We start from the raw sequence: 11832 nt of genomic DNA on the forward strand, positions 1-11832 counted from the left end.
CTATGCTTATTTTATTGTAAAATAATTGTTCAAACCCAGCCCAAATCATCGAAAATTTCGTTGAAGCGAAAGCAAGCCTGACAAATGGTTCGTTGTGGCGAGGACTTTGTTGCATTGACTTCTATGGCTAGCTGACGGGGAATTGGAAATATTTCGTTGAAGCGGAAATTTTGTTGAAGCGGCGTTCGTTGTAGCGGGGTTCGACTGTACCAATATAGCGATGCAATGCCATCGGAATTATTGATTTACATTCAGTATTAGCTGCGCCAGAAGCAATTAAGTGCACCTCTCCCCCCTTGCCGATCGATTCCTCCTCCCTCTCTGTTTCTTTCAAAGCAGCTGGAAACACTGGGAATAGCCATGTGACATCGCGATGCTCAACTTCCGTTCTCCGCTAGCATTCCTGCGCCTAGGCACGCGTCAATCGCTGCAGACCCGCCTTTGCCTCGGGATCGCGCAGGAAGGAGGAAGAGCAACCGCAAGCCAATGGCAGTGACGTTGCCGGCGACCGACGATCGGCCGAATCAGGGGGGCGCCTTGCCGTTGCGTCAGCCGCGATCGCCATTGCATCAGCCGCGGTCAACGTTGCGTCAGCCGCGGTCGGCTCGCTGCGGCGGCGCGCTCATCGACTGAGAAAGGCGATCTTCAAAATTTGTTTACAAATTATCCGTACAATGTATGGGGCTCACACTTGGCTCGAAAATCCCCCGTTATGTGTTCTACCACCTGAATGCATTTGATTGCCACCTTCACAAAGCTTTTCTGGGTCCCTTTAACTCTTTCCTTATGGCGCCATAGGCCATCAGACACAGAGTTCCGATGATTTCAAACGTCCCGCAAACGCTACAAATGGGCAACTAACGCCATCTGGCATATTTATTGGCAACTTTTTTCAATTTCATTATTGTTTGTCTTCATTTCTTGTGCGGAGATTGCATCGAGAGTGAAATTTAAACCCGCGATAGTGGCGAGTTGCTAAAAAATGACGTCCTGTTTCACTGTGCACTCCGCAAAAGCAGACAGGTCTGGCAGGAACGGCAGCTGCAGCCGCTGTTTTTTATTGCCCCAGCAGCAGTGATGATTCCAGCAATGATGTGGGTTGATCAGATTTTAGTTCTGATAAAGACGATCCCATTCAACGGCCTCAGACTTCGACAAGTCCTGAAGGTAAGGTTCGTTTTTGACTTTGCGCTGTATTTATAAACAAAATGCGCGTCTTATCTGATGACTGCGGTTTTGCTTTCATGTATAGGGTCTGGACAACGTGCGGTGAAAATATTTTGCCAAATACACCACGCCGTATCGCATTATCACCTTCAAGATGGCTTGGCTCTCATGTCGGAGTAGCACTGTAGAGCGATGTGCGCCGCTTCTCAAGAACGCTGGATTTTTTTCTCTTGTTTTTTATCACTGAAGTGATAAAGGTTTTGTGTGAGAACACAAACACTTATGCTTGGATACATATTTTAGAGAGACCAACCTACTCTTGAGTGGCTTCGAGGAGTGGCACAGCTGTCAGGGCTGCTAGGTTGGCGGGCCCACAAAAATCCAACACTTGGTGTACAGCCTTCATGTATGCATTTAATGATAGCTTAGGACAGTAGAAACAACTAGTACATCTTAGAATTCCTAAAATAATTTTTAGGCTCAGTACAATCACCTGTGTACATTGTGTGTATACTATTTTGTGCATTTTTTCTGTTTATCTGACCAAAACTTTAAATAATTGTACCTTGCACAAAACTGCTGTTATGTGTTTGAAAGAGCAATCTATAAGCTAAAATTTCATGCATAGCAATGCTAATTGTGTTCAGTAGCTTAAGAGAAAAAATAGTTTGCATTCAAAATCGGCTATTTTTCTGCTTAACGAAAGAGTTAAGAAAAAATTGGCCCTGGTGCGGGATTTAAACGCGGGACCATTTATTTCACACACTCATATAAATCTCTTTGAAGGATGTCCGGTTAAACAAATCACAGTATTTACATGCGAAAAACCCCGCACCCCTTCCCCCCCACACACACACACACTTTTCTTTTTGAGAATTTACACTTGCATTACCTTGCATAAGAAATGCAGCAAGAATAAAAAAGGTACTGTTCAATTTTTTTTTTATCTTGGCAAGATTGCTGATGCTGTTGACGATCGTAGTGACTCACTATCATGCCACAGTACTGGCAGAAATGGTAAAAAGGTTTCTAACTAAAACATCTGAATACATAGTAGCCGGCAACGCGAGCACGAATGCTGCGACTCACAACTTTAGAAATGGTGTGTTTGCGGAACGCTGTCTGCTGAATGCAAACCCAATCTTCTTGCGTATAGTGCCGTAGAAGCGCTGTGGCAAGCAACCTAAGCAACAAATGTACTTTGCACTGTTTGTTTCTACAATGCTTTGTGCTGTTCTACAACTTCGCCATTTCTTTACACGTTTTTGTTCAGCAGTGCTCCTGTCTTTTTTTGTGCTTATGGTGCGTGGTGTACAATGGGCTGGTGCGTGATCTGCACAGCCAGTTTTAAATTGAAGGTGGTGGAGCGTGCGTTGAAGCATGGAAACCACATGACTGGATGGCACTTCAGCATTGACCCAGTGCATGTTCGCTACTGGCAAAAACAAGAAGAGCTTTGGGCAACGCGATTTAGATCAAGGGTGAAATAAAGTATCTTCTGTCCCAGATCGACAACACGGACCAGACGGCAATAAACCTTGGTGTGCTTTGGCACCATGGTCGAAGCGAAGGGTGCAAAGGGTGTGCAAGTAAGGGTGACGGGTGCAGAGAAGCAGCAGTGCACTGTTAATACTGGCAGTGATGGCTGATGGCAGGAAGCTGCCGCCATTTGTCGTCTTCAAAAAGAAGACAATTCCCAAAAGCACGCTTCCCACTGGCATCCATGACTGCGCTCAGGAGAAGTGCTGGATGTCGGCAGAGCGGAGGTTTGACTGGCTCAAGACATTCTGGGGACGGCGACCGGGGGTTCTGTTTCGGCCATCACTGCTCATTGTGAACGGTTTCCGCGGCCATCATGAGGAGGGTGTCTGGCACTGAATTGAGGAAATGCGCACAGGCATCACATGATTCCGGGTGGCCTGACTTCCGTGCTGCAACCGCTCGATGTCTCAATGAAGAAGCCTTTTAAGAACAACGTGCGGCAGCCGTCCGCAGAGTGGAGGGCTGAGGGGAATCATGACCTGACCCCAGCTGGGAGAATAAGGACTCCGTCCATCGGCATGCTCTGCCGATGGATACTGAAGGCATGGAGAGCGATCCCCTCCGAGCTTGTCATCTGCGGCTTCAAAAAAACTGGAATTTTCAACATCCCGACCGCTCATGGGCAGCCGGCAACTTTTTCTCCTCGCTATCATGACTGCACTGCCACGCTGTGTAGGGCAGTCGACACCCCCCATGCAAAAATGATCCTGGCCCACCCGCCTCACTTGCTGAGGCAGCCAATCACAGGTGAACTGTTGCCATGTTTTTGTCATTCGTTGTGTTTGCATCGTTTGCGCATTGTGGGTTTTTTTCTGGAGTGTAGCCGTGGTGGCCAGCGGTAGTGTCACTAAATGAATTCTGACTTAGTGGCGCTAGTTAGCTCGAAGCGGCAGAATTTCCCTTTCCCCTTAAAGGAGTTTCCCAGGCAGATGTTACTAAAGACACCATCTGAAACTGCTCCAGACGTGCCTGCTTGTGTGTGCTGTTGGTGACTTTGAAAACACTGAGGAGTGCAACGAAGCCATCACCAATCATGCGGAAGCGTGGAGCGAGCTGTGGGAAAGTTTGTGAGTGTGGATGGTGGTGTCGCGACCACGGGAGAGTTTGGAAGGCTACATTGCCCCCACCGTACCGGGTGCAAGTGAAAGCAAGGAGTACAGCAACAACGATCCTTTGCCCACAACCAACCAGTGAGGTGATCGGTGCACTTGCTCTAGTTCGGCGCTCATTCGTGAATGTGAAATGTTGCGGCCTCAGCTGTTCCGATTCTTTAAACAATGTGGAAAAGTGCGTACCGTCGTAGGCAGCGAAGTTGTTCAAGCACAAGACGATATAGGATTATCTCGTGCAGTCGTCGTAGGCAGCGAAGGTGTTCAAGCACAAGACGATATAGGATTATCTCGTGCAGTTTCATCAATAAAGTGTTTGTATAAACGGTATGTGCTTTTTTGACGTCCAGTTCCTTAGCCTATTTATATCGAATTATGCCCTATATCGGACTGATAGGTGTTTTTTTTTTTTTTTGTGTTTGTGTAAGTTCAATATAACTGGGTTTGACTGTACTGATCAAACCCTTGTTTCAACTGCTTAGTGTGGTCCCGTTAAGTTGTATTTATGCCTCCCCAGTTCTCACTACTTATGCATTCTACATCTACATCTTTTTTGTCCTGTTAGTGGTTTTATAGTGTGTGTTTAAGTTGTCACGTATAATAAGTATGCTGTTCTTTTTGTATTTGTTTTGTTGTTGAACGGAGGCTATAATTCCGAACAATATTGGGATTTGTTTGTGCAATAAACTTAAATTAAGAAATATATACACACACGCCCACCCACACTCGTGTGGAACAATCACATGAGAGGGTATTTACAGTGTCCTCACAGTCTATGAGACCAGTGCGACAAAAGAATTGTCAACAGCGTTATTTTTTCCCAACATGCTACTTGCCCATGGGCCAAGAAGTCCACATAGAGAAATGTGGGTGGACAGGTACAGGCCCCGAGAAGTGTGTTTCATGTGGTCTCATAACCAGGCCACATGAAAAGAGTAAGATTGAGGCCCTTGTGAGCTCCTCAGGTTGCACACAGAGTGGTGGAAGTGTAATGAAGCTTAAAAAGAAAGGTTCTGTGTGTAAACCTGGATTGAGTCTAATCTTAAGCATAGGACTGCTTTGTCACACTTACACAGGAAATCCAGAATCTGCAGACAATCAGCTGTAGCATAAGTCTGGCTGGGAATGGTCAAGGGCAAATGCTGAGAGCAGGCCAAGAAATGGCTCCCAGTCTTCTTCTTGCGTAAGAGCAAATCAGTCCCTCCCAGGGTCCAGCCATTTTGGGCTAGGGAAGCAGCTGAACTGTTGCTCGACACTGTGTGTGCAGGGGCGGCCTACCGGGAGATGGTGAACCACCTTCTGCGGCCGCTGGCCAGCCGGCCGGACATCAGCCTGGTGCGCTACGACGTGCACCACGCTCTGCCCAGCTCGGCCAACTCGCTCATCGGCCGGGCAGCCCACATCGCCGTGCTCGACTCGGAGCTCTTCATCGAGAAGTTCATGGTCGTCACGGGCCTCAAGTACTTCGCCTGAGCTGGCACAGACAGTCATTGGTCAGTGTCAAGGCTGGCAGGGCCCATTGAAATGGCAGCTTTGATATCCCAAAACGGCTCTGCACACTTTGTGTTGCCTGTAGGTTCAAGCAAAGCAGGCACATTTAGTGGGGGAACAGTTTGGCTGTGCCGCTGGCTTGAAATTAGGATTAGTGGGCTCAGTTTCCAAATCCGCAGATCCCTGCATGAGGTGACTCCATGTGAGGAGAACTGTACTCAGCCTGCGAGAATTACCAGATACGAGGACCATAACTCTTGCCAAGACAGTGCACTTGTTATAAAGCCAGTAGCTTTGATGTGAACCACCAGTGACAAAAAAAAATGCTGTACTGGGCCGCAGTGACATAATCATATGAACCGTCCGGGGATTGTGCTGTTTGGCAGCCCGATGGGTTGTCCTTGAGTTGCCGTTCTTGTGTGAAGTATTGGTTGGTCGTTTTGAGGCAAGGTGTAAGGAAGCATGGCAGGCCTTTGAAAGCTTGAACAGGGCTGCAGTGGTGAACTGCTCGCCCTCCCATTGCAGTACCCACTATGCATCGCGTGGCTTTTCAAGGAAATGTGCTGACTTCAAACATGGCACTAGGTGAACACTATGTCACACTTTAGCTAGTCATTTATTGCCAGGCGTGTTGTCCAATTGTTCTGCCTAGATTGCCCCAAGTTTTACGTTTTGACATTGCTTGGGTCAGCATAAAAAAGTAAAAGGAAAAAATTGCTTTGTTTGATTGCGAAAGGGGCCTTACATACCATGTTTCCTCCTCCTTTCTAACATTCACAAAAAGAAGGAACATCGTAACAAACTATTTATTGGCGCCTTTCGGACAACTTTTTGCCACTCTTCAACCACCACAATGTACCATGTATTCATGTAAGGTGCGCACATTCCCGAATGCTGTCGCTGAAAAAAAGAAAAGAACAAAGCAAATTGCAGCCAAGGTTTGTCACGGGATGGCAGTCATTATAGCTCAGAACAGAGGCACAGTATTATGTTTGCCACTCTATCTTCGGCACCGGGCAATGTTTGCAAATTTTTTTTCGCAATCTCTGACCAGACCACATGTGGAGTGCCACAGAGGTGCGTAAGCCTGCAAGCTTGCGAACTTCGTGCCAGTTAGCTCTTTCAGATGGCAAACTTGGGGAACCTGTGTGGGAGGGATCACTGATCATGCAGCCATGGTTTTCCTTCCAATTTCAGTCAGAGTGGGCACTTAAATGTGGGCTTTCACTTTGCACCCAAATCTAACGGGCATCCAGAGTACAGTGAATGTAGGCAGTAATTGTGCAGAAAAGCGTATGCGTGGGAACAATGTGCACCTTTCTCGACAAGGAAGAATTGGATCTGAGAAAAAAGAGGTCTGATATTTGGGGCAAAAGAGCATGTTTCAGTGTGCCCCGCATTCAGTGTTGCTTTCGCTGCCTGGCTTTGAAGGCTGCCCTGGTGCGCTATCACGGGGCGCGCAACCCCACTCATTTTCACTCATTGGTAACCACTGCCTTGTGTCCGCTTGCCTCTTTTTTTTCCTCCTTGTTTTAGCTTCTCAAGCACATGTTTGTGTGTGCGAGGCTTGGGGAGGGAGGCGACGAGTAATTGTGCTGCCAAAGAGTCTCGACGAGCAGTTCTGTGCAAGGTCTTGAAGGATTCCAAATGCTGAGCATTTCAGTGCAGGTTGAGTTGAATAGTGTCCCATTATTTTCCTGAGAACTGGTGCACAGCACACGGAGCAGCCTGCAATAAGCAAAAGGGTTTTTACTTGTAACATAACCAGTAATAGTGGTTAAGGCATCAAATCACATGGTTCTGGCCACCATTGTTAGGTAGTTGTAGGAACCACGCAACAAAGGTGGTACTTCACACTGTTGGGCCTGGTTTGACGTAGTAACACATTAAAGAAGGTGCGTATTTTCTTTCATAGTTTTTCTGCACTGTCTTAACAGCATCTCGAGAAACTCATTTAGTGCACATTATTTGGGGCAGTGCTTGCGCTGTTCTTTGTTTATTTTTAAACTGCTTTGTTTTGGAAGCAGGAGTGCAAACCTTGCTGAGCAGTCTTCAACTCGTGAAAATCGTGCTGCGTGTTTCCCAGTGGGCAAGTGTAGGATTTTGTTTTTGGAGTTCCTACTCATTTTAATGGGGAGTATACCTCCGAGGAAAGTTTTCTTTTTCTGCAAAGGGCGAGGTATGGTTCGAATAAAGCTTAGTACTACGTGTTGTTGGGCTAATTGTTCGAATTTTCACTGGCCTGAAGCACTTGGATTATGTTCCTTTAACAAGTGGTTCTTTTTTTTTTTTTTTTTTTATATTTCGAAGGTATATTTCCGATCCTTTTTTGTTGATTTTGTCTGTTATCATGCACCAACGTTGCTTGAGTGCATTATTTATTTCCTGTTTTCTTTGTTTAAGTAGTAATTAGGGGCGTGTTTTATTTGTGCAGTGTATATTTCCTGTTATTATTTAAATGCACTAAGTGCACACTTTATTTTTATGGTGTTTTTACGAAAACGCGAATGTACAGTGCATCCAATACTGAAATTGTCTGCTCTTCTACAAGAACCGAAGCTGCGTACCATAGACTGGTGCTTCTGGAACGCTCTTGTGAGCTGTGTCACTTTAGTACCACTCTTGAGCCACTATGTTTCGTGCAGCACTGAAAACTGGTTTCACAAACTTTGGTTTTGCCTTGACCGCAGTTTCATTTATGGGACCTTTTTTTTTTTATCTATTGTTTACTGTAGAGGTTACAGTTTGCGATCAAATGCATGCAGCTGCTTTTTACCTCACCAAAAAGAATGTGTTCATTGCATCACATTCACTGCCTTTCGTGCCTGCCAAGGGCCTTGAGATCATGCTGCATGCAACTGCTGTGAACTGTGCGTGTTCATGTGGTGGCCATTCGAAAATAATCCACCCATGTCCAGTGTACGCGCTGTCTTAATTGGTGAGTTTTTTCTCTCTCTCTGGCCTTAAATCGTCTTATTTTTATCGGGGCATCGATGGTGCTTTGTCTTCCTCAGTGTAAACAATGTTGCTGCAGTAGTTGCACCACACTTGTAGAAGTTACACTTCCTTTTTTCTTTTTTAACTGGTTGTATAGCTTTGTTGAATCCTGTTTTTGTGGTGTTATTCTGATTTGTGCCAGGCCTTTGTGCCAGCTTGTTTTTAATCTATATTGTAACATGTTTGTATGTGCCTTGTTTTTAGGACTATCTGTTTTTTGTTGATAAGTTTCGTTCAGTATTGATTTCACTGTATCGCGTTTTTTATAAACTAGCATTGCGTTTTTATAAGCTTTGCAAACTGATAGTTTAGCTAGATAACCTGAACAGGGTTCCGGTATTACGTGGGTTGCCTGCTGTTGAGTTTCACAAGTACCAAATGTGCAGAAAAATCTTGTTTTGTTATTAATAACAAACTTTAACCCTTTCTTGCTCTCTAGGCTGTTTTCTGTTTCACACATCATTTTGCGAGTTGTGCCAACCCTGTTTTTCCCCAGATGCGTTGCCAAATATATTTATTTTCGTGGCTGCAGAGGGTGTGCCAATTGCTTCTATTGTATCCACATTTTATTTGGTGTCCTCAACTGAAGCTGTTCAGTATTTGTCCCATTCTTAGAGGCTACTTTGTTGGAGCTTTAAGTCTTGCAGCACAGTACTTTTTCTTAAGGCATTGTGAGGTGCTGTCATGAGATACCTGCTCCAGCTGCAAGCTTCGCGCTGTGTTTTAGCTTGTTGTGGGACAACTAAAGAGGAAACTACTGGTCTGAACGAACATGCTTAGAGCTGCCTTGATGCAGCCACATTTAAGTTATCGCCAAAGTGGATTGTGAAGAATTTGGTGTCATCCTATGCTGTCATTGCTGTCAAGCATTGTCGGTTCCTTTCCTGCATGGCAGTGCATAAATGCTCTGGGCAGGTGGGAAGGGTGTCAAAGCAGGGCCAGGTGCACGGCAGGAAGCCAGCCATGTCACCTGTCAGTAGCTGACATATCTTGCGGCACAGAATAGTTCTGTTTGCTGCACACCCTTGTTCCGCGTGTCTCCTTCTGTTGTGTTCCCCATGACATGTGGATATCCTGCCTGATTGTGAAAGGCCTGCCTAACGAGTCACAGCGAGCTTAGTTCAACAGCGGGCCCTGAGGTGACAACTTTTCTTCCCGTGCAATCTTTGTCCACACTGGCTAGACTAGACTTGTCTGCCCACCTCGAGTACAACGTGCAAAGGGTACAGAGAAGGGGGTGTTGGAAAATTGCAACACTGTCGGGTCCTGTGTGAAAGGGGAAAGGTTAAGCAGCTGCTGTTGGGCACAATGCTGTGTTGTGCTGACCTTTGAGCCGGTGAAGACATCAGTTCGGAGTGCCTTGGCAGCCCCAGTGGTGGTGAGTGTTGACTGCATAGGGGACAGTTTTGCTACTCCCAGTGCAGCATCTGTGGCAGCAGAGAAAAGGTGGCAGGTGTGGTAGTCTACTGCACTTGGACTTTTGAGATGCTGCAGTCTAGAATAAGTACCACTTTCTTACCAATACTGCTGTGGCAATACAGTTGCGTCGGAGCACCCGTACTTTTACCACAAGAGCACCCACACTTAGCGGGGTCTTTTGTACCAAAGTTTCGAGCTCCGGAATGGTTGTGTACCACTCCCCTCCCCTTATTAACCACCTCTCCATCATTGCATGTGTGTGTGATGCCTGTCAAACCAAAGTTTCATGTGCCATTTTTCTTTCTCGATTGCAATCACAATTGCCAACTTGCGGAGCTACAACTTGCTGCCCCCTTCCCCTTCTTTTTTCTTTTTGCCAGGTAACGTTCCCTAGTCGTATTTACGCACAAATGGTAAGAGAAAAGTGCCATTCGGTACGATCAAACCGAAGCAGCATGGTTGGTGACCACTGCTGGCTTGCATAGGATGCAAAGCATAAAAGGAGTATCGTGTACATCGTGTCTCAGGCATATGTGTGTGTCCAACGTTCTGTGCACTTGTTGCGCTTCATTAAATGAATGTTTATGGAGAAAACAAAGTCTTCTGTTTTGTGTGTCTTCTGTAGTAGCGCTACAAAATCGGGTCGGAAGAACTGAATGCCCTTTGCACGTGTAACATCAGTGAAGTCGTTCAAGATCATCATCGGAATGCTAGGGTACACTTCAGCAGCATTTTCAGAGGTGTTTACACACTTTAGACGGCCTGTTACGAAAGCTCCTAGCATTGGCACTATCCCCACCACTAAGGAGCTGGTGTGTGCGCGAGGCCGCTTGTCATCGTAGTCTTAGCACAGTGCGCCAGAACACATGCCAAGAGATATAAACATTGCAATGGTGATAACTTCGGTAGAATTCTATTGCGTTTCTCGATGCCGGTGACAGGCTGTCGGACGACTTGGGCGGCCCCCGGGTGCCAGCCAGAAAGTTTGGCCAGATGTGGTTACCACATCCGTCGTCCGCGGCAACTCAGATACAAGTGAGCCACCAAAAGTAACAGAAGCACCTGCAGGCGCATGTGCAGATTAAGGTCGTAGAAAATGTCTATTCCGCTGAGCATTGCCTGCAAAGTTGCTAGACGTGAGATAAATGTTTTACCAGCAGTGAAGAAATTCCCAGCGAGGCGGGGGTCGTTTGTACGGGTTGGACAAACCGTCCCGGACACCTGCACCGGCGCCATTGCTCCTGACAGCAAGCGGTGCGTGCTTTTCACCCACCGTTGTATCTTTTGGCCTTGGTCATACTTCACTGCACTTTGTGCCTGCTGTGAAAACCAGGGAAGTTGGAGCACTCTTAAGGGGACATTAAAGGCTGAATGATATTTTGTTTTAACTGAGAGATCTTACGTTCCGTTGCTTTCTCAGCTTTTGTTCGACAAGCAATGATGCGTTATTTGCCGTGAAATAAGTACAAATAAAGGTGGCCTTTCTCTTACCCGCTTCCCTTTCATTTTTTCGCAGCCGTTGTGTCACAAAATAGCAGCGAATCCTTGGCAGGGCTGGGCAGAATCACGATAGTATCTCGGAGATACTTTTGAGTATTTCTATCTCAGTATTGAAATACATTTGAAAAAGGTATTTGTATCTCAGTAGTGAAATACTTTTACGGTGTATCAAACATATCGGGATACTCTGTCACGTACGAGTATCGTTATTTTTAGCATTTTCATTAGTATTTTCACACCCATATTTCAAAATTCGTTTGGCCTCAAACGAAGTTACAAAAGCTTCAGATTTTGAAAGCTTGCTCTGGCGGGCTGCGGAAACTTGGGGACCACAAAAGGGCTTGTGCGCTGAGGTGTAATCAGCTGCGATGAACCACAGCTTCTACTACTTGACAATGCAGACTCTACTACCTGACAATGAAGCATCTACCGGCGGTGCGTATTCGATTCGGAATATTTCGGAGCTTGCCGTTCACAATTTTTCTTTGTGCATTTGTAAACAAGACCGTGGAGGTTGGACTTGTTCGGAGCTCACGAGAGAGACGACCGACCCGTTCAGCAGCAAGAATGGAACCCCTTTATTACAGAAGCGTCGGAGCACGCGCTC

At 46.2% G+C, this 11832-nt stretch overlaps 1 protein-coding gene across 3 annotated transcripts in view; it reads left to right on the forward strand.

The window, feature by feature from the left end:
* Positions 1-11512, forward strand: part of LOC144159686 (protein FAM135A) — a 73809-nt gene extending 62297 nt beyond the window's left edge. For all 3 annotated transcript variants that reach the window (XM_077691331.1, XM_077691330.1, XM_077691332.1), the window contains one exon: positions 5086-11512. In XM_077691331.1, the coding sequence (XP_077547457.1) occupies positions 5086-5291 (206 nt within the window). In that variant the 3' untranslated portion in view covers positions 5292-11512. The remainder of the gene's footprint in view (positions 1-5085) is intronic.
* The last annotated feature ends 320 nt before the right edge of the window (positions 11513-11832 follow it).

This window comes from Haemaphysalis longicornis, unplaced genomic scaffold, assembly GCF_048455015.1.
Source record: "Haemaphysalis longicornis isolate Haplotype H1 unplaced genomic scaffold, Haemaphysalis longicornis Haplotype H1 scaffold_10, whole genome shotgun sequence".
Classification (NCBI taxonomy): Eukaryota; Metazoa; Arthropoda; class Arachnida; order Ixodida; family Ixodidae; genus Haemaphysalis; species Haemaphysalis longicornis.